The sequence below is a fragment of the Brassica napus genome, chromosome C2 (assembly GCF_020379485.1).
Source record: "Brassica napus cultivar Da-Ae chromosome C2, Da-Ae, whole genome shotgun sequence".
Taxonomy (NCBI): Eukaryota; Viridiplantae; Streptophyta; class Magnoliopsida; order Brassicales; family Brassicaceae; genus Brassica; species Brassica napus.
This window is the reverse complement of record NC_063445.1, coordinates 48,311,871-48,334,480: the sequence shown is the minus strand read 5'-3', so window position 1 is coordinate 48,334,480 and position 22,610 is coordinate 48,311,871. Positions and strand designations below refer to the sequence as shown.

Here is a 22,610-nt window from a genome sequence, read left to right as displayed (position 1 = left end):
TCAGTTTAGCTTATGATTATACAGTTTACCTTTTCTTGTTTTACAATGAAAAAGGCAAACTTCATGAACAAACTGTAAATGATTAAGAGAAGCATTATAAAGAACTATTTACTAAAAACCTTTTTTTGTTTGTGAAGACAGAGCATCTGAGAGAAATCTAAAGGGACCATGTCAAAGACTCACCACACCAAACCGAAGTAAACACACAAAAAACATAGAAACAAAACAGTTAAAACAGATAAAAAAGGTTTCAGAGCTTTTTTTTCAACAGTGTAAGATGATCAGGATGACTCTTTGCATTGCTTTCTCTATTTGCCTCAAAAGAAATTCACCGTTTCCACTCAGCTTTCGCCGATTTATCTGAAATAAACATTGAGCAAAATGGGTTTAAGAGGTTTGAAACTTTCAAGAGGCTTGTGTATAAAAAAAAGGTTTAGACTTCTTACCACCACCAATGTCCTTGGAAGACGAAAAAGATCTGTCACTGTTCATTGATCCTTTAGCTGAAGCTATTAGAAGTCTGTGAGCTCTTGGAGACATTGTGTTCAGCTTGCCATTGGCTGCAGCAGGAGGAAGAGAGTGGCGTCTAGTTATTCCATTTTTCTCTGGCTTCTCTTGACCACCAAACCTCGGAGACCCTTGTCCTCCTCTTACTCTTGCCTTTGCAGATGCAGTTGGAGCCATGTAGCTTGGGATCTTTCTCCCGCTGTGTGTAAGCCCTTCTTGATGATGATTCTCAATCTTTGCAGGCAGCGATGCTCTTCTATCGCTTGGCTTTGTGTCATTTCCATTCTCAGAGCTTATCTGCAAGTCTGGCTCTTGAATCTCTTCTTCAGCTTTGTCATTTCTCTCTTCGGTTTTGAGTTCATCTTGCTCCGTGGCATCCAGAGCCGGTGAACTCTCATCTTTAGAAACTGTTTCAGTGCTATCTTTCACCTTTTCTTCTTCAGGAGTATCAACAACATGAGCTGAAACCTCGTCACCAGGAGATTCTTTCTGCACTGAATCTGCAATCTCTTTCTTCTTCTCAGCAGATCTGCGGATAGGTTTCTCTATCCCATTGGAAACTGAAGACTTTCTAAGACTAACTCGAGGCATCTCCTCCTTAACCTCCAATGAAGAAGACACTTCCTTTACAGCGCTTGTACTTTTTCTCGAGTTCTGCTTAGACTTATCATTCTCGGTTCTTGAAACCTCTTTACCAAGCGTGGAAGCCTTCCTCACATTTCTCTTAGGCTTTTCTTTTTCAGCTGTAGAACGGCTACTAGAGCTACTTCCAGTGGTTAAACCACCGGGTGGTTTCTTGATACCTTTCTTAAGTTTTCCCTTGTCTGCTTCAACTGGTTGAAAACTTCGCTTCTTTGTCTGAGATTTCGCAACAAGGCTCTTAACCACCAGTGGACCAGGAGCCCAAACCTGCAACAGCGTCCAGCGCTCAAGCCACACCTTGGCTGAGTTAGGATCTTCAGGACCATACTGAATCTTCAGAGGCAATGCCTTTGGCGACGAAACTAGAAGCTGAAAAAAGTCAAGGAAGCAAATAAGCAAGAGTGCGTCACTGAATTGCATAGCAAACTGTTGATGTTACCTTATCAATCATGGAGAGCTTTGTGGGATTCTCAAGCCATCTGTAAGTGCTTCCTTGCAAAGTTTCAGGATTCTCAGGTTCCTATCAAACAAAAGAAACTACAACTTTGAAATCGAGTAAAGGTTATTAGAGTAGAACTTACAAAGTAACAGACATTTAAATTACCGAGTTTGTTTTCTGAAGTTGAGTCCCGGTCTCTGAAGATCTAGACTTCTTCCCGCGGAGAAGAGCTTGTAACTTCACAATTCCCCAAATGCAAGAGTATGTAGCAACAGCTTGTCTTCTAACCAAGTGACCACGGATCACTGCTTGCAGCTTTATGATACCTTTAAGCTTTTGTAATTCTTCACGAGCCTTCACTCATTTGAAAAACAACAGAATAAGAACCGAAATCTCATTACTGAAATGTAGAAAAAGAAGTAACCTGATGAGATCTGACAGCAGCTTGAACCTTTGTAGCAGCTTCTTCAAGCTTGAGTTCTTCTGTGTCATTCCCTGACTCAAGATTCACATTCGACTCTGCGCTTGGCTGCTTCTCGGGGACTAGAGCATCTGGGACTATTACAGCTTGTGTAGCTGCTGCAACTTCCTGTGATGAAACTAGTACCGGAGGATTGGTAGCTAAGTCTGAGACATTATTATCCTTCACCTTCACCTTCACCACAATCTCTTCTTTATTTGCAGATCTCTATCACATATGAACATTTTTTACAGTTACATATCATTTTGACATAAAAGACAAAAACAACAATGTCTTTCTTCAGTGTTCTTACCAATTTCACGGTTCCTTTCTCCAAACTTGACTTTGATGACTTCTTCCCAAGAAGTGACTTGATCCATTTACCAGGACTTGGAGTCTTTCCCATCTTTCAACACCTACAAATAGAAAGTTGCTACAGAAATAGAAACCTCCATAAGTGTGTAAATTTCAAGTAATACTCTACAGTCTCAAATGGAATCAACAATTTCTACCGAAGCTGAACACACATTCCGTATATAGAATCACAAATCTGTTAATACAAACCCTAGAAACAAACACAAGACATGAACCAGAGAGAGAGAGAGAATAACCCTAACATCAACGGTGCAGTAACTAAATCGAAAGAAGCATGAATCAAAAGGTAACGAGAGCCAAAGGAACACATAGAGACCCATTAACTAAGATAAACTGAAAAAGCAGAGATTTTGACGATAACAGAAGAAAACCCAGATCTCGAGTTAGAAATCAAAAGCAGGAAACTTTCTAAAATGGGTCAAAAAGAAAATTTAGGAAAATGTCAAACCTCAAATAGAAACCCCAGTGTAGCTAAATAGAGACGAAGAGACCACACCGAACCGTCTCTTTCTTTCAAAATGTTGTCTTCTTTGGCTCCTCGCCGGAGCAGTGACCTTAATAATAATAAAAGTGGTTTACAGTGAGAATTACACTCACCGTTTGTAACGTGAGAGAGAGAGAGAGAAAAGGTAAAAGAGGAGCGACAAAAGGAGAGAGAAAAAGAGACGGTTCGTAAACGACAGCGTTTAAGATATGTTTTGCTTGTTTTTTTCAGAATGGGCCTTATTAATGGGCTATAGATGGTATAAGCCAGGGGTTTAAGGGAATTTACTGAAATAACCTTTCTTTTTGTCTGACATTATTATTGAGAAAAAGACAAAAATATCACTAAATTAAGTTTATGTCCCAAACTAGTACTTAATGTCAAAAGTCACAAAAATAACATTTAATATTTTATCAAAAGTCACAAACTTAGGGTTTAGAGTTAAAGGATGGGGTTTAGAATTTAGGGTTTAGGGTTTAGGGTTTAGAGTTTAGGGTTTATGGTTTAGGGTTTAGATTTTAAGATTTAGGGTTTAGGGTTTAAAGTTTAGGGTTTAGGGTTTAGAGTTTAGGGTTTAGGGTTTAGAGTTGAGAAATGAAGTTTTGGGGATAAGATTTCAAATTTTGAAAAATAAAAAAATTAAAATTTTCAAAGGATAAACTTAGAAATGTGCTATTTTGGTCATTTTAGTTTTTGATTGCTATTTTTGTGATATAAACTTAGAAATGTGCTATTTTAGAGATTTGCCTTTTATTATTTTAGTTCTTTTCAAGTTGAGAATTAAGGCTGTCATTATCGAAGTGGTTAAATCTGCTGATTCCTGACGTTAAATGATTATTAATTACGTGTCCTGTTCCTATACTTTAAAGAGTCTTTTCATTCATTGAACAAAATAAAAGAAAAGAAAAAAGTCTTTTCATTTATATTACTACCTCCGTGTTTCTGAATAAGTGTTCGTCGTAGAAATTTTTTTTGTTACAAAATAAGTATTGTTTTCGATTTTCAATGCAAAATTTATTAGTTTTATTCAGTAATTTATTTTTTTATTGGGAAAATATGGTTAGGTACATTGGTAATTATGTTTTTATATAGAAAATATACAAAATTAATTGTTTCTTTAATCCGTGTGCACAGACCCAAAACGACACTTAATATGAAACAGATAAAATACTTTTTTGGTGCAATTTATATACTCCCTCTATATCACTTTAAATGATTTTTAAGGTTTTTGCACTTGGATTAACAAAATACAAACTTCTTTACAATTTATCTTGGTTATATAAAAATATAATTAAATAAAATTAATTCAACCAAAAAAAAATTCAGTATTTTAAAATTGGTCACAAAATTTAAATGGTATTAAATTCTATCTAGAATAATGAAAACATTAATTATTTTGAAACAATTTTTTTTTTCTAAACACCACTTAAAGTGATACGTGATATGGAGGGAGTATTACTTGTTAATACTAGGGATGGACGTTCGGATACCCATTCGGGTTCGGTTCGGATCTAATCGGGTTTTGGGTTTTCGGGTTTAAAGATTTCAGCTCCATTCGAGTATTTTTAAATTTTGGTTCGGGTTCGGTTCGGATCTTTGCGGGTTCGGTTCGGTTTTGGATAGCCCATTTAAATTATTTAAAAAAATTTAATATTAGCTTAAAATTTCTCAAAATCTATAAAACAAAATAATATATTACATATAAATTTGTATAATATATGTCAAAATATCTAAAATTAACATATGAGTTGGTTTGATTTGAATATTTGGATAGAAAATCAATAGATATTTTAAGCATTTTGGTGTTTTGAATATATTTTAGCTATTTTAGACATTTACTTTTGACTATTTATGTATATTTTCAAGTATTTTAGACAACTTAAAGTATCTTATATATTTTGGATATTTTTAATATATATTTATATTAAATCTAAAAATAAGTAATATATTTAGGTATATAAATCTATTTCGGTTACATTCGGGTACCCGAGATACTTCGGTTCGGGCCGGGTTCGGTTTCAGTTCTTTAGATATCAAAATTTAAAATCCGTTCGGATATTTAATCAATTTCGGTTCGGGTTTGGTACTATTTTTTCGGATCGGGTTCGGTTCGATTCTTCGGATCCGAGATTTTTGTCTAGCCCTAGTTAATACCACCAAATCTTAAGTTGATCAAAAAAAATTCAGTTTAAGTTGTAAGATAAAACATTAAATAAATATCTTTTTTTTTTTTTAACGCTGGGTAACACATTACATCATCATATAATCTCTAAATCTATTAGATATGATGATCAACTACCTGCAATATATGCGATAATGATGAATAGCTCCACGAATAATGATTCCACGATGAAGCTCTCTCCGAAACACTTGAAACCACAGACGGTTCTGCATGTACGACATCCTCGATGGACAGGCTCTCACCACAACAGGCGACCACAACGAACGGCTCTGTTTACAGTACTCTGGAACCTTCGAAAGCTTCGCATCCTATAATCTGCAAGAAATTGCATAGTTTGGGATTTGAACCCCAGACCTGGATGTAGAAGCCTTTAAACTTTAACCAATATGCTAAGGTGTTTCCACCATTAAATAAATATCTCTAAAACAAAAACGTAATGGCTTCGCTTTCTCGAGAAACATAAAACGACATACATTTCTCGATCTCATTCTCAACGACAATTGACCAAACATCTGTAATCTGATCAATTATACAGAGGTTCTAATCAAAAAGTGTAATCATAGATGTTTTGAATAAAATCACGTGTTGCAACTTGCAATAAGAAAAGGGTCGACCCCTTATTAAAAAAAAGATGATGAATCAGTTTGCAAAAATTAGCAAAAGAAAAACTATTAAAGGTGTTATTAATTAAGTGTCCCATGAGGATCTGGTTTAGCTGTGAAAATTGTATTACATTAACAAAACAACGTTTGATCCATTGTCAATCCTTTTGACGTTTTGCTGAGTCTTCTGACTTCAAAGTTCTATACCGGTGAATCAAAACTACTAGTTATTAGCAAGTTGAGCTAAATAAAAACCAGAAAATACTATCTAAATCTGAAATACTATCTAAATCTGAAGATTTTTGATTACACAAATATAGAGAATACATATATACATATATACACATATATATATACATATATATATAAAAAAAAAAAGAGAATACATATATACAATGTGAACTAGAAGTTATAATGGAAAATAAAAATCATAGCTAGTCATGTTCTTCAATGCATTTTTTTTTGGACAAGTTCTTCAATGCATTAAAGTTAAGAAAAGAAAAAAAAAAAACATAGTCATGTTCTTCTAATGCATTTAAACCAGCCTGTCGAGCTGACGTTGTGTAATGAACAAACAACCTGTAGAATTGGATACCGAACTAACTTGTTTATTTATGATCACATCAAAGAGTATATATACAACGATATCAAAGTCGGCTGGACACACCCAAACCATATCTATCTAGGATATCTTCATCCTTATCACAACGAAAGAGATTATCACAATCAATATAAGGATAGGAAATACACTCCTTTCCATATCAAACACTTTATAACCCTTTTTACCAAAAGGATAACCGAGAAAGACACATAAACGACTGCGTTCACTGAACTTGTCTCTGTTCCTGGCCACTCGATGTACGTAACAGGCAGAGCCAAACACCCGTAACTTAGAGTAGTCTGGTTTGCAACTATGAAGAATCTCATATGGAGACCGTCCTTTGTGAACAGAACTCGGCGTTCGATTAATCAAATGAGCAGCAGTCAAAATTGCCTCACCCCAAAACTTAACCGGCAGACAAGCCTGAAACAACAAGGCTCGAGACACGTTAAGAATGTGTCTGTGTTTACGTTCAACTCGTCCGTTCTGCTGAGGTGTAGCCACACAAGATGTTTGATGAACAATACCATGCTCACGAAAATATGTCGAAAGACACATAAACTCAGTGCCATTATCGCTGCGAACTATCTTCACAGTTTTCCCAAACTGCTTTTCTGCATACGCTAGAAAATTCACAAGAACACTCCTGACCTCAGATTTGGCGAGAAGGAGATATGTCCAAACTGCTCTAGAAAAATCATCTACGATTGTTAAAAAATAGACTGCACCACATGTGGATGGAACTCGGTATGGTCCCCATACGTCAACGTGTATGAGTGAAAAACAATCATCTGATTTATTAAAACTATCTGGAAAAACTTCTCGAGTTTGTTTTGCTCGAAAGCATACATCACAAGAGTGAGAACCAACAGAAGCGGATGAAAACATAGGTAAAGCTGAAAGAACTGAAAAACTAGGATGCCCTAAACGTTGATGCCACAATGTCTGATCCGAAGAAGCGTCCACCATGTGAATCTTTGCTGTAGCCACATCCGTTAAATAATAAACCCCATCACGCTCCTCACCGGTTCCAATCAGAGTCCTCGAGAAACGGTCCTGTAAAACACAAACTGCATCAGTAAACATCGCAAAGCACCCAGTTTGTTTGAGAATCTTAGAAACTGAGATGAGAGTGCAATTAAGCGATGGAACATAGAGGACGTTATGCAATGATATCTTGTCCGAGATGGGTAACTTTCCCATACTCAATGCAAACGTCTTACTACCGTCCGCAAAACCAACCGAACATGGTGAAATCGAGACCACATCACGCAATAGAGAAACGTTTCCTGTCATGTGATGGGAGGCTCCGGTATCGAGAATTACATTACCAAACGTTGTCTTACCAGATAACTTGTCTGCACCTGATTTCTCTTGGATCATCTGAGAAAGAATCTTCCACTGATCATGTGTGAACTCAGGAAACGAGGAAGAATTGGAGCTGGTAGCATGTGCTGTGCTGAATTGTCCTCTGCCTCGTCCACCACGATTTCCTCGTCCACGACCTCGACCGGCTGAGCCACGCTCTGAACGTTCATTCCACCATTCGGGAAAACCTACAAGTTCCCAACAGTCCTTCTTCTCGTGACCGTTTCGACCACAATGAGAGCAAGACAAAACACGATCTCTGTTCCGTAGTATGGAGGAATCAGACTTCGAAGTACTCTGCTTGTCACTGTGCGAAGATGAATCTGCTTGTCGAGCAAGGAAACCAACAGCATCTTGCTGCACCACCTCACGACTTCGAGACGCACCCAATCTCTGCTCTTCTCTAATAACCTTCGAGTACACTTCTCCAATGGACGGTAAAGGATCCATTCCAATCAGAGTAGTGCACAAAGAGCCAAAACGTGAATCGTCAAGTCCCATTATGAACTGATGTACTTTATCATCATCTCGTTCTTTCAACAACTCACTAGCGGCTCCACAGGAACACACTGGAAGAGGTCTATACACAGCAAACTCCTCCCACAAAACACACAGACGTCCATAATATTCGAGAACAGTCTGACCTTCTTGATGACACTGCGTCAGCTGAGCTTTTATCTGATGAATCCGCACTTTGTTTCCAACAGAGAAACGCTGCTTTAACCCTGCCCACAGCTGACTTGCATCTGAGACAAACGTAACTGACGACTTGACCTTAGGATCAATAGACGAACGTATCCATCCTATGACCATAGAGTTGACTGCAACCCAACTGTCATAATCAGGACTATCACTTGACGGTGTCTTCATGGTTCCATTGATGAATCCCACTTTTCTTTTGGCTTGAAGTGCATTCAGCATCTCACTAGCCCAAAGATTGTAATTATCTCCGTTCAACGAGACTGGAGTAATGAGGGCTCCTGGATTGTCAGAACCGTAAAGCGTATATGGCGAGACAGGTGTCATCTCCTTTGAATCGCTGGCCCTCACCATAGAACTCGAAACATCTTGAGATTTGCTAGAATCTTCTCCAGACATTACTACCCACAAATTTGTTCAAACTATGAACACCAGAAACACTTTTGATTTTGTTAATCTGATCTAGGCTCTGATACCATGTAGAATTGGATACCGAACTAACTTGTTTATTTATGATCACATCAAAGAGTATATATACAACGATATCAAAGTCGGCTGGACACACCCAAACCATATCTATCTAGGATATCTTCATCCTTATCACAACGAAAGAGATTATCACAATCAATATAAGGATAGGAAATACAATCATTATCTATAACTAGGGCAGTTCCCGGGCTACGCCCGGGTTATTTTCTATGAAAATATTAAAATAGAACATTATATTAATTTAATATATTTTTGTTTAAATCATGTTTTAATGTAAAATAGTGTTTGGATTAAAATAATCATTGAATGAAAAAAGTATTATCGATAGCTATTAGAACTTAATGATACAATGTTTATTTTAATTGACATAGGAAGCAGTAATGTAAATTTAAAAACATTTGGTAGATCAGTTTTAATATTTAAGTTTGTTATATATCATATTTAGAAGCAGAGTAAAGTTATTATCATTATTAAGAGCAAATGCTAAAGTCTTAAAACAAAGAAGCAGAAATTATAAATAAAATGGTAGAATTATGGTTAAAAATGATACTAAAGTTTATTTCACATTGAAGCTTAGTGATATTAAATAGTTATTTCTTTGTTTATGTTTATAAATTCGTAAACAGGTGATACAGATTGTATGTAATCAACATTTTTTTGACATTTCTTTTGTTTTAAAGCCCATCAATATATCACTGGGATTTATGCTCTGCTATTCCCTCTTGTCCGTCAAGATTGAACCTCCAAAGAGTTAACAAAATATACCCATATTATATTAAATATGACCATGTTACATATATACATTAGAATTTATTATAAAAATTTAAAACTATTTATATTAAATGTTTATCTGTATTACAATCAGCTGTAAAAGAATTGATATCAATAGGTTGAATGATTTCGAGTTTCTTCCTCCATCTTCTTACCAGGAATGCATATGCCTTCACGTCCACAACGAACAGAGAATTTATCCCGCTCCAAAGGGACACCCCGGAAAGATAAGAGCTCTTCAGTCCCAGACTTGTGACCGTTCCATAATGTTTGACCTGAGTAACAGTTCCAGTCTTCAAGGTCAAATGATGGTTTGGAGCTTTCAGTTTTTACGGGTCCAGTAACTGGTGCAGTGTTCGGCGCCGGCAGAGCTAACATGGAGTAGCTTCTAAAATGGACGAATGAGAAGAGCTGAGATCCTGAGCCAGAAGAGAGTAATGGCTTGTGTGCACTGCTGTAAGACATGAAACCAAAACGCTTAAGCTACACAAAAAAGAACAACTTGAGCCATGAAACCACAACACTTGAGCTCATTAGCCACACCCACATTCAAAAAGAAAGACCTTTACCTTCCACAAACACATACGTACAGAAACTATAAACACGGCGCCGGCAGAGCTAACATGGAGTAGCTTCTAAAATGGACGAATGAGAAGAGCTGAGATCCTGAGCCAGAAGAGAGTAATGGCTTGTGTGCACTGCTGCTGATATCTGGGGTAGAGCTTATAGGAGGTAACGGGGTTGCTGAGAAATAGTGTTATCCAACGGTATCAACCACTTCAAAAGGTTCCCATATGGATCATTGTGTTCATGATCAGAAAGTTGGTCCATGTCTTGATGCTTCTCAAACTGCAGTATCTCAATGATTGGTTCTTTGGGACAGTCAGCGATATAAACTTGTAAAGAGACCTTCACCCTTCCAAATAAAGACATTGTGTGAGAATCAGTAGGTTAAAACAACAACTTATAAGAATTACCATCATGTGTCTCCATTGGGTAAGGCACAACATTTTGCCTTACTTCTTGCTGCACCTCCAGCAACATTAAGATCAAACTCTCCTCTATCTAAAAAAGCACTAACACAAGGTCTCTTTTTCCCGCTTTTCCTCTAGCTTTGTATCTCCCAACACAGAGGTTTCTTTGACCAAAGCGGCTCACCAGACTCTGCGATCCTAACAAAGAAATGAGACTTCTGAAACCTGGAAAGGAAGTCTTCATATTCGCCAACCATTTCTCCGATTCCAAATACAATTGCGATATCTTTCCGGCGACTCTTCCCATCTCCAGCCGGTTCACCGCCTCATCCTCGACGCACTCCAACGCCAACCGCATTAACTTCTCCACCACCGTCACCGGAAACGAATCCCCCAACCTCCGATCCATCCACCTCCTCAACCGCCCCCTATGTCACCACCATCTCCGCCGTCAACCACCGCTTTCGCGGTTTCAATCACCAAAGTCCGTTCAAAATCCCCGACAGTTTTCTCATACGTATACTTCAACGGCTCCTCGCCGGAGAGAAGCTCAAGCATCATGACTCCGAAGGCGAACACGTCTGATTCCTGAGTCGCAACCCCCGAAGCCTGAAAATCCGGCGACATGTATCCTTTCACTCCTTCGAATCTAACGGCTTTGGAATCTCTCGATCCGTCTGTTTCCCCGCAGAGCTGCACGGTGCCGAAGTGGCAGAGAAGTGGCAGATCTTGGCGTTGAAATCGGGCTCCGTCACGATCACCGCCGAGCTCTTGATGTGGTTGTGAAGATCTTCAAATGCATGTCTGTCAATATGGTCTCCTTCTTTCCTTCTCCGAATTCCTTAAAGCCGAATATTTATAATATGAGGATCGAGAAAACTGAAAGGATGGAGAGGAAACGGTGAAGACGAAGCGATAGAGGAGAGAGCATCGTGTTATCCGTCTCGGGTTTTTTTTTTCTAATTGTATCGGTAAATTGAAACCGACGAAGCCCAGTAAAACCACATTGAAGCCCATACAAAAGCAACAGTTTAGGAGATCATACGTGTATTATTGAAATGTTTTGATTGGCTGAATAAATTTGTCGACGTGGACACTGTAAAATCACTCTATATCGTGCTTTTAGTATAGGATAGATGATATATTTCCGTAATACAACCAAAATAAACAAAGTCATAACCAGATTTAAGTAAACAAAGAGTCAAAGACTACTATTAGTATTTAGAAATCTTGAATTGAGTTTTTCATTAACAAAATCGTATAACGTGTTCCACAAACAATGAGATCTACAGTGATTGGTTTCCCACCTTACCACGTTTTCTCCTCGGAGAAACTGGAAGACACTACTAACGACTTTGGTGCAGCAAGTTTGTTCTGTGAACAGGTAAAACTCAAACAAACATAACATGAACTATATAATATTCCCTCGTTCCACAAAAATAGACTTTTTAATATTTTCGCACATATTAATAAAACACATTAAACTACCATAATAAATATATCATTTTCTGTAATTTTCAATAACTTTTAACCAACAATAGTAATTCAATAAAGTCAATTAGTTTTTTTGAAGTTTACAATTTTTTTCATAGAAAACACAAAAATACATATTTGTGAAATAAACTTTTTTCTAAAAAGTCTATTATTAGAGAACGGAAGAAGTATTAGGTATGGTGGATTGATATATTTTGGTATTCCAACAGTTGTACTAGTCATGGACATATTATCTGAAACCCGAAAACCAAACCGGAACTGAACCGAAAAACTGACACCGAAACCGGACTGAAAATTACAAAAACCCGAATGGTTTCTATATTTCCAAACCCAAAAAACTGAAACCAAACCGGGACCGAACCGAGAACCGAACGGGTATCCGAATATTTTGAATATATTAAAAATATTAATTATTTTAAATTTTAGTATATATAAAATATAATTTATAAATAAAAAATATCCAAAAAATCTGAACTACCCGAATTTTTTTCAGTTTTTCCGGGTTTAACTCGGGTTTTCATTTTTTTTTGGGTTCTTTGGTCTTTAGACCCAAACCAAACCCGAATTATTTATAATACGGTTCCACTTCGGGTTTTATAAAAAAATAGAAACCCGAGCCGAACCCAAACCAAACCGATCTGAAAAATGTCCGGTTCCTAAACATCCCGACCGAATAACCCAAAAACTGAATAAACCGAACTGACCCGAATGCCCATGACCAAGTTGTACAAAGGTTGTCTCTGAGAAGGCATAGCAGTGCCAGGGAGATGTTATCAAAATGAAGCAGAGAAGAGTTTGCCACAGAGCTTAGCTCAGAAGATGGAAGTTTTATTAAATCTAAGACATTTGAATTTGGTTAGCGTTCTTGGACACTGCAGTGCTAGTAACTAAGACCACAATCAACACGCTAGACACACAATTAATCTTCATTGTCCAAGAGTATATTTCAAAGAGGTCGTTGAGGGACTTCCCTCACAGGTAAAACCTGAATAAAGACAGAGAATACATTCAGTTTTCAATAGATTCAAATGGGAATTTTTTAATCAGATTAAAGGAAGAAAGAGGTGCTGAGAACAATTTGGAGATAGAGAATATATTATGCTTGAAACACTCACTGTACAAATCAGTGGCTAGCTACACTATTCCTTTACCATCCAAGGTGTAAAACACTTTGCATAATTTTCAATTCAAACAAAGAAAATTTACAGGCATTTCTAGGTTGGAGCAGGGATTCCTCTAAGTCAAAACTCCCCAGAGGTTTATATCTCAGAAGATATGATAAAATGTGCAATGTTCTATCACATTCTGAAACTTGTTATGAAATTGTGTGCAGTAATGAGGCTGGAGAGAACGAAGATGTGTACCAGTTTCTATACTACTTCAGATCATCAAATGCAAAGCAGTGGCTGCAGGTTCTTCGGTGATGGTAGGTTTAAAGCTTCATGTATGTTCTGTTTCGGTCAGACCCTTTTCATCTATGTTAATCAGATATAGCTCACAAATTTGGAACCTTTCTTGCAACAAGGATGGACAAACACTGGGAACCATGAAGCATCCATGAAGGCAGTATATGAATGAAAAATCCTCAAGAAAAAATTGATCATTGAGAAAGTGGTAAAACAACGATGCAAGATATGAGTGTAGAGAATGAAGAGGGATGTGGTTAAGATAATACATGGAAAGACATGGAAACATCAAAAGAAACAAATCAATAGAGTTTAAAAACAAACAAAAAGACAGGAAAGTAAAACAGAGAGAGAGAGAGGGAAGTATTGGTGGAATCAAACACAAGAGAGAGAGAGAAGGTTCAATGTTTCTCAAGACAAAATGCTACAAGAAAGATTATTACTACTTAGTCAGCAGTCCAGCTTTGCTCCACAACCTCGCGGACTCTTCTGTTGTACTCGCGTTTGCTTTCACTGAACATTCGTGCCGCTTCGGAATTCGCAGGAGAATTCGGATTAGGATCACAGAGCAATGACTGTAGTTTAAAAAGAAAGAAAGAAAGATGTGATCAGATAAACAACTTTAAAATGGAGATCAACGACCAAGTGGGACATGAGAAGCATGTCTATATATATATATATATATTATACCTGGATGGAGGTAAGTATAGCAGCGACATCATAAATTGGACTCCACTGGTTTTGGAGAATGTCCAAGCATATACTCCCATCAGCATAAACTACACACGACAACGATCAAGTGTAAGCTTCGCGAATCACATGCACTCAAAATCAGACAAAAATGGTGTGTTTTGTTATCTTTTAACTTACTGTTTGGATGGAACATCCGTGAAACAAACCGAACAGTTGGTGGTTTGTTCGGATAATCTTCTGAAAACTGCAGTGAGAGTTTGAAAGTACCTGGACAAAATCATACAAGGAAAGATATTGAATATTGCTAAAATCTAAAGATAAGTGAATACTACAATAAACAAAACTTTACCTCCATCCCATGGTGTATCATCAGGCCTGCCAATCCACAAACAGAAGGCGTATAAGTACAAGGAAGACATAGAATGTTTCTGTAAGTATACTTGTTGACATTACCCAAATATAACAGCATTCCAGAGCATGATGTTGTTGTCTTGAGGAGCACCGCTGATGCCAGCGGGCGGGTCTTGCTGCAACCTCTTGAAGTCCCTCATCAATCTCTTCCTCGCTGGTGTCGACATCCTTCTCCTTTACTCTAGATATCTATAACCAACCAAGCAAGACAAGACAAGTTTTTATCAAAACCAACTCAACCCATTTGCCTAAGCATAGTCGAATCAAACTAGTTTTTGTTATATAACCTATGATCATCATCTACATAGCTTACAAGTAGTACATCAACTTCAAGTCGATAAAGTTGTCTCTTTTCAATACTACAAACAGTTCCCTTTAACCTATGGAAAGATCGGATCTAAAGAGATTTAGATTTTAAAAAAAAAATCCATGAGAGAGATCTTACCTACCGTTGAGCTAAAAAGGTAAAAAGATCGGAACTTTAAGCGACGAGGATAACCACCGTTGAAGCGTGGAGAGTCTCCGATCGGTGATCTTCGAATTCACCGTGCGGTTGAGAAATGATGTGGAGCTTCGTATAACGCACGCTGTGGAGATCTTCTAGAAGGCTTTCGATCTAATCAACACATGACAGTTAACCGAATTTAACCGTTACTCATTAAATAACCGATTTAAACCAGTCATTAACCAACAATATCTTCTTGTGTCCGATCCTTTGGTGCTCGCTTTTGCATCTCTAGCGGTTGATATAATATATATTTGACCTACTACGAGAGCTAGGCGAAGGTAGAAGAACCTTTACTCACGTTCTGTCTACTTGTAGTTACTATGGTAATGTCAAAAAAAGGACTTCAATTTTTTTAGTTTAATTCAAGAAGAATATATGGATTAACCCTAGTTCAGAGCACATTGGCTGTATGATTGATCTTTTGTATCGCTTTGGGAGATTAAGAGAAGCCAAGGCTGTCATAAGTCAACCATCCTCAGTTTACTCTTTTTTTTTGCTCGGTGCATGTAGGCAACACATAGATCCAGTGCTTGGAGAGGAAGTGGCAATGAAGCTAGTAGAGTTAGAGCCACAGATTCCAGCTCCACTTGTGATCTTGTCCAGCATATATGCTGCATTGGAGTGTGTTATGTGTGGTTACTGATGAAGAAGGTAAATGGCTTCTAGAAGGTGAGGTGCAAGTGGAGCTTATCTACATACTAAGGATCGATGACGTGGAGGATCACAGTGCGCGTGAGAGGTTAACGGATTAGCGAGTGGGAGTGACGGAGCCGTCTTTGCCTTTTCTATTTAAGTCGTTTGTTGCTTTGAGAATAAGATCATCTAGGGATTAGATCAAAAGAGTGAAAGGGGGAGAGGAGAGACTCCATTAATAATTCTCTCAAGGTTCTTGAGTACTTGTAAACAGTTTATCTTCAATATAATCGTTATCTAGCTTTGTATTTGCTTTGTTCTCTGTTTGGGAATACATTTCACATAACAGAGTGATGGCAAAATGTAGAAAGTCTCAGGCATGTAACAGATGAGAAGCAACTGGTAAAACTTGCAGCTGGTGCTTGCTTATTCTCATGCGGTATATATGGAAGATGCAGTGTTAAACTTGACTAAGCATGTGGATACCGTTTTAAAAGCTATTTCTGTGGGTGCTTCTTCTATCAGTTGTTTCTGCCTCTTGTATCAGGCCTTGGATATGTATGGTCTTTAAGGGATTTCAATTATATACAAATATGGCATTAAATATTAACTAGTTCCAAGAGTAGTTCTCTTCTTTTTTTTTTTTATGGTAGTATTAATAAATTTCAGATCTATATATGGAACAGGTGGGTTTAGCTCATGAGGATCTTGCTAATACTGGAGATGGTTTTGAGGCAATGCATATATAGCATGTTTTGTGGTATGGTGTCTGGACGTGTTCAGGGTTTGGAAAAAAAAGCGATAAGATAGAGCTTATAATGAAGACTGATTCAAATGGTACCAAATCAAGATTTGATGATATAATAGATGTAGTCTAGGGTACCGAGATTTGGAGTGTGATTATTATGTATTGATGTTTAAACTAATGTCCTTGTGGGGGCAAGAAAAAAAAGAAGAAGCCTAATGATTAACCGTACTGCATTATGCACAATTTGTTACAAATCACCATCCACAACAAATACAATTCTTTGTTACCATAACAACACGGAAACACACACGTACGGACCACAAATGAAGTCTTATTATCAGCAGGACTTTCCTGGTCTGCAATCAAGCGTACCAGCATCTTTGGTGAGACTTCTTACCTTTGTTCCTGGCTGAGGACGGATTGTAAACTCTTTAGGGATTGGATTTTTCGGTGCAGCGCTCCATGCATTTGACTTTCCTGATTGCACAAAGTAAGCTCCATTCAAAAAGTAATCTCTCTCTGATTGCCAGTTCCATGACTTCCACTCTGGATACGGTGTGTACTCTCTCTTTGTAACCTGCAATTTTAGAAAGAAAAAAATTAATCTCTATCAATTGAACCCATAACACCTTAAATTCCTACTAGGTAATCTAAGAGTGTTAAACACTAGGACAGCTTCTCGTGTTTTGTTTACCTGCTTGCAATCTTCTTTAGGAGGAGCAATGAAACGATTGCCTTGACTTATAATGGTAGGGTTCATGTTTCCACCAATTGCATACATTTCCCAGTGAGTGTAGTCATTGTTCACTACATGGACCATACCGTATCTCACCCTTGGCATTCTTTGATTCAATCTCTTACCAAAATGGTTAAACGCAACCGTGATCTGCATTTTCTTGTCGAACTCGTCACCGTTTTTAGCCCCAAACAACATCACCTGCGTTTAATGCATACATATATTGTGTTATTCAACAGAAACCACATGCGTAAAACATCTTTATGCATAGTAAATATTATGTTATGAAACGTTGATTTTGTTCCCATGTTTTGTGCTTAGCCTTACCTCCTTATGGTCGGTGAAATGGGAATTGGAGATAGTAATGGCGGTCGATCCCATGATGGCATCGATCATACCATCAGAACAGTTTCTCATGGAGACATGATCGATCCATATGTTTGTAGCTCCAAAGATATTGATCCCATCACCATCACTAATTGTTCTAAGCCCAAAATGTTCTTCGGAGTCTCTAATCAACCCACCGAATCCTCTTTTAATAAACTTCATATGAATATTGTGTATGATCACATTCTTCACGAACTGTAACGTGAATCCTGCACCTCCGGTTATGTAAACACTCACTCCTCGACCGTCGATGGTTTTATCGTTTGTTATCATCAACTCTTGTTGTAGTTTTATGACCATGGTTCTAGCAAATATGATCCAAAGTGGTCTGTCGCGAGTCACGGCGTGTCTTAGAGTTCCTGGTTTGGGGCTTAACAGATCGTCGTCCGATGCGTCTGTGACAACGTAGATGGGTCCGTTTTTGCCTCCGGTTGTTTTCAGACCAAACCCTAGGACGCAGTCCGCTAGCTTCTTCCTGTTCTTCGCCCAGTTTTTGTCTCCTCTCCAGCATCTGTCAATCGCGTTAAGGGATCTGAACCTTCCGCCACGTGTTTTCTGACCGGCTTTAACTTGTCCGAGCTCTCTCCTTGGTCCGTTGTCAGCACCAGTCGTCTCCATTGCTCTGAGCAAGAAAAAACAAACAGAAAAATTGCTGTCAGGTTTGTTTAAAACGTTTGAGTAACCAAATGGTCTACACCAACACAACCGGATGAACATTCGTCTTGTCTCCTAAATTTTCACGTGGGTACTAAAATGTTAAAAAAAAAAAAAAAATCCTTTTTAATATCCTAAATCTCATATTCGGCGTTACACGGTGTGGTGGCTCATCTAAGGCTTTAACGAGTTCACGCATTTTGTCTTAGATTACGAAGTTAGGTTGAAAAGGATAAATTAAAGAGGCTTGTTTTTGAGAACGTACAATGCTGCATGGTAGTTAAAGTGGTTCGTGACGTTCAACGGGTTGGGTTCATAAGATTCCATTGTTTGTCTCAACGCGTTGGCTTGACGCTGGGTCCAATAATCATCGAAGACGGCGATGTGAGCTTGAACCGATGGAGCTACGATGGCTATAGACAATGAGACGAAGACGATAACGTAGCTCCCAAGGTTCAAATAAGCAAACGCCATTTGAAATCGACGATGAGATTATTAGATTTTGATTATTCTGGTGAAGGATAACCCTTGAAGCTTGGGTCGTCCAAAAAGTTTTCTGGTCGGCCCAGGGTTAGTATTAGATGATTGGATTCATGGTTTGCTTAAATAACAAGGAACTTTGAAGAGAGAGAAGATGAAATGCATTAGTGGAGGATTAACGATTAACAGAGTAATTATTAGGTAACCATTGATTTTTACAACTCTCTGTTTGTTTTCCTGCAAAAACCAATTATAGTTTAGCTGGTTTGTATTGTTTTTTCCTTTGTTAAATCCTTCTTTTGTGGAATACATATTCAGTTATCTTTGTCTTTCAAACCTGATATTAATTGTAAATGTGTTCTTTACAATCAATTTTGTCAAATTTATTATAAAATCAGTTCAATAAATAGTATATTTTCATACAACTTATATATATGGAATACATGAAAAGATAATTAATATATATATATATATATATATATTTTGAAAATGTCAAAAATATTAAAATACGGTCAAGCTGTTAGAAATCTATATTATGATAGAAGAGTTTTTGATCTCTCCTAAGTCTATCCACGTCGCCATTATGTAGGTTCCACTCGGAAAATAAATTAAAATAATTCAAAAAATTGTTACCTAATTACTTCTGCCTGATGAATTTGTTGATCCACGTCCTACGTTCTCTTTGACACAATCGTCTATTCACTCTCTCTCTCTATAATGGTTATTGCTTGATTATGACTATTGATTGTTTGTCTTCCTCTTCAGTTATGCTCACATATCTTTTTAATCGGGCCACGAGAGTTCGAAGCAATGAAGCAAGAGAGATGGCGGGCGACGGGACAGTTGTATTGGGCGGTTATTTATTGCGGTGCAAAAGATTTATATAGTCTCCTCGGGTTCATCTCCAGATCCCAATTTATCCTCTCAGATTTATTCCATCCGTTCACAAAAATAAGATTTTCTAGAGTATGCATGCTTATTAAAAATTTAATAAATGTTTATAATTTAATTTATTTTTTACTTTAATATACAATTTCCAATAACTTTCCACCAATACAATTTAACCAATTCAAATATTTTCAATTAATGTTCCTCAAAAATATAAAAAAGTACCTAACAATATAGAAAATCTATCTTTGTGGAACAATAAAAAAATCTAAAAAATCTAAAAAATCTTGTTTTCAGGAAATGAGGGAGTAGATTTTTCTTTTATTATCTCTCTTCATTTCTGTGCATTTTGGATTCCAGCGGCTCTAAAGATGCCACCCATCGTATGTAAAGAGATCTTATTACAAACTTACATAGCAACAGTAAGGATTGTCGACATTGTTTGATTGATATTTTGATTGTCATTCTAACGCTCGCTTGACAAATGGAACACACATATTTACACAGTTAGGTCCTAGATTTTGACCAACAGCTATAAATATTTTTCAGATGTCTCAGTCGGCATACGCACGAGTACAATAAATTCATTCTTCAGAATGTAAAGTCTTTTTCAATTGACCGATTATTCTTTTAATGTTTGTTTCAGAGGCTTTTGTATCTCTTACGGGATGAACCAGCTGCATATATCACTGCATTGTTACTTATTCATTAGGAAAGACAAAGGTACTGTTGGATCGGAGCTTGTGCGTTCGATATCGATTCAATCTAAGCTAATGCAAAAAAAAGAACAAACAAAAGAACGAAGACACAAAGCTTGGTGACCCGGAGTTCACCGCACTCCTCCGACGTGGAGTAGCCGCTATTCTCGCAGGGGCTGGACGGTACCAGCAACTGCACTAGATGAGATCTTAGCTCAAAAATGAGCTCTCGAGATACAACAATGGCGTCTTTTACTCTCCGCCTTTCTCTCTCTCTATCTTATCTCTATCTATGCTCTCTCTCTCTATGCCGTTACAACTTAATCAACTCAGCATAAAGAGAATGTAATACGACTTTATATCTTAGTCGTTTACATTATAGTCACGTGATAACCTTGTGACTAGCCGGTTCGACTAAACCGTCAAACCAATCTTCAATCTGATTCCTTGATTGAACCGGAGACCTTCGAACTGATTAGGAACACCTCATCTCAACACTCCACCTTGTTCCTTATCAGATCATACACTCCACGTTGCTCCACCTTAAACTCTGAACAAACTCGCTCAGCTTCTGAGAAAGAACCTTCCCAGCTTCAATAACTTATGGACCTGATGCTTCAATCTTCAGTAACTCTCAGCATGTCCAAAGCTCCTTTGAACTTGCCCACTGGTAAAACCTTGGTAAAAATGTCTGCCGGGTTATACTCTGTAGCAATCTTTAGCACTTTAACCCATCCATCTGCAATCAGATCTCTAACAAAATGATACTTTGTTTGAACGTTCTTGGTCCTCTCGTTGCACAAAGCATTCTTAGCTATCGCAATAGCACTCTGAGAGTCGCAATATATACTGACCGCATCTTGACTGAAACCTAACTCACTCATGAATCCTCTCAGCCATACTGCTTCTCTTGACGCTTCTGACAACGCAATATACTCTGACTCTGTTGACGATAAAGCCACCACTTTTTGTAGACTAGACCTCCAACTAACCGGATTCCCTCCTACTGTGAATTCCATCCCTGTAGTTGACCTCCGTTTATCTGCATCACCGGCATAATCAGCATCACAGTAACCTCGAGCAGTAAACACTCCTTCATTTCTGAAAACCAATCTTGTCTTTTCTGAACCTCTCAAGTATCTAAGAAGCCATTTAACTGCTTGCCAATGATCCTTTATAGGATTACTCATGTATTTGCACACCATTCCTACCGCGAATGCAAGATCCGGTCTTGTGCAGATCATTAAGTCCATAAGACTTCCTACTGCTTTCGCTTGCTCCATCCCAAAGTTTCCAAGTATCTTGTGAATGTAACCCTGTGATATTGTCAAAACGCCTCTTGCTCTATCACGAGTTATCTCCATTCCTAGAATCTTCTTGGCCTCTCCCAGATCCTTCATTTCGAACTCTGAGCTCAGTAGAACCTTCAACTCATCAACGTACCTCTTGTTCCTGGAAGCTATTAAGATGTCATCGACATATAATAGGAGATACACAAACTCTCCCTCCTTCAATTCCTTGTTGTACACACAACTGTCAAACTCACTCCTCAAGTACTGATTCTTTAACATAAACTGATCAAATCTCTGGTTCCACTGACGCAGAGATTATTTGAGACCATATAACGACCGTTTCAGCAGACACACTTTCTCAGGATGATCTTTATCTTCATAACCCTCAGGTTGCTCCATGTATATCGTCTCTTTCAAGAACCCGTGAAGAAACACAGTCTTGACGTCCATCTGTTGTAGCTCCATGTCGAAATGAACCACAGCTGATAGAATGAACCGAATCGACACCAGCTTTACTACAGGCGAGAAGATCTCCTGATAATGTACTCCTTCTTTCTGCGAGTAGCCCTTTGCTACCAGTCGAGCCTTAAACCTCGGACCTTCCTCCTTAGTAGCTCCTTCCTTCTTGTATATCCATTTACACCCAATTAGTCGATGATCCATGACACGATCCACTAGAGTCCAAGTTTCATTCTTTTTTAAGGAGCTCATCTCATCATCTGATGCCTCTGTCCACTTCTCTCCATCTGGACCTTCTATTGCCTCCTTGTAACTCTTTGGTTCTACTCTGTCTGAGTCTTGAGCCATCAAGTAAGCATACCCAGGAATGTCTTCATCCTCTCGATACACATAGTAATCTTGGAGCTTAGCAGGGGATTTTTGAACTCTTCTCGATCTATCTCTCGCCAACTGGCAATCTTGTTGATTGTCTGCTTCACTCGTTGAGTCAGTATCTCCACCTTGAGGCTGTTCTTCAGTTGTGGACGTAG

General features: G+C 37.9%; 3 protein-coding genes and 1 long non-coding RNA gene across 7 annotated transcripts; all 4 read right to left on the bottom strand.

Moving 5' to 3' along the window:
* Positions 1–94: 94 nt before the first annotated feature.
* Positions 95–3,091, bottom strand: LOC106438195 (protein IQ-DOMAIN 29). Of its 2 annotated transcripts, none has more exons than XM_013879284.3 (7): positions 2,872–3,091; positions 2,362–2,481; positions 2,013–2,276; positions 1,754–1,942; positions 1,589–1,669; positions 447–1,518; positions 95–360 (listed from the first exon to the last, which is right to left on the bottom strand). In XM_013879284.3, exons 2-7 carry the CDS (start codon positions 2,452–2,454, stop codon positions 329–331), a joined length of 1,731 nt encoding a protein of 576 aa, XP_013734738.1. In that variant the 5' UTR covers positions 2,455–2,481; positions 2,872–3,091; the 3' UTR covers positions 95–328. The 2 variants fall into 2 exon arrangements, with proteins under 2 accessions (XP_013734738.1, XP_013734740.1); XM_013879286.3 differs by having other exon boundaries at positions 2,362–2,464; positions 2,872–3,049.
* Positions 3,092–9,596: 6,505 nt separating this feature from the next.
* Positions 9,597–11,682, bottom strand: LOC125582099. Of its 2 annotated transcripts, XR_007319958.1 has the most exons (3): positions 10,597–11,633; positions 10,189–10,535; positions 9,597–10,073 (listed from the first exon to the last, which is right to left on the bottom strand). It is a non-coding gene; the product is annotated as an uncharacterized LOC125582099 (long non-coding RNA). The 2 variants fall into 2 exon arrangements; XR_007319957.1 differs by having other exon boundaries at positions 10,189–11,682.
* A 2,044-nt stretch (positions 11,683–13,726) lies between these two features.
* Positions 13,727–15,316, bottom strand: LOC106438196 (ubiquitin-conjugating enzyme E2 2). 2 transcript variants are annotated; one of them, XM_013879288.3, is made up of 6 exons: positions 15,047–15,316; positions 14,640–14,786; positions 14,536–14,561; positions 14,364–14,453; positions 14,184–14,272; positions 13,727–14,068 (listed from the first exon to the last, which is right to left on the bottom strand). In XM_013879288.3, the coding sequence occupies exons 2-6, from the start codon at positions 14,762–14,764 to the stop codon at positions 13,940–13,942; spliced, it is 459 nt and encodes a 152-aa protein (XP_013734742.1). In that variant the 5' UTR covers positions 14,765–14,786; positions 15,047–15,316; the 3' UTR covers positions 13,727–13,939. The 2 variants fall into 2 exon arrangements, with proteins under 2 accessions (XP_013734742.1, XP_013734743.1); XM_013879289.3 differs by having other exon boundaries at positions 15,043–15,258.
* Positions 15,317–16,688: 1,372 nt separating this feature from the next.
* Positions 16,689–18,856, bottom strand: LOC106443623 (probable pectate lyase 6). Its single transcript, XM_013885173.3, has 4 exons — positions 18,529–18,856; positions 17,550–18,231; positions 17,181–17,423; positions 16,689–17,063 (listed from the first exon to the last, which is right to left on the bottom strand). Exons 1-4 carry the CDS (start codon positions 18,735–18,737, stop codon positions 16,824–16,826), a joined length of 1,374 nt encoding a protein of 457 aa, XP_013740627.1. The 5' UTR covers positions 18,738–18,856; the 3' UTR covers positions 16,689–16,823.
* Positions 18,857–22,610: the final 3,754 nt, after the last annotated feature.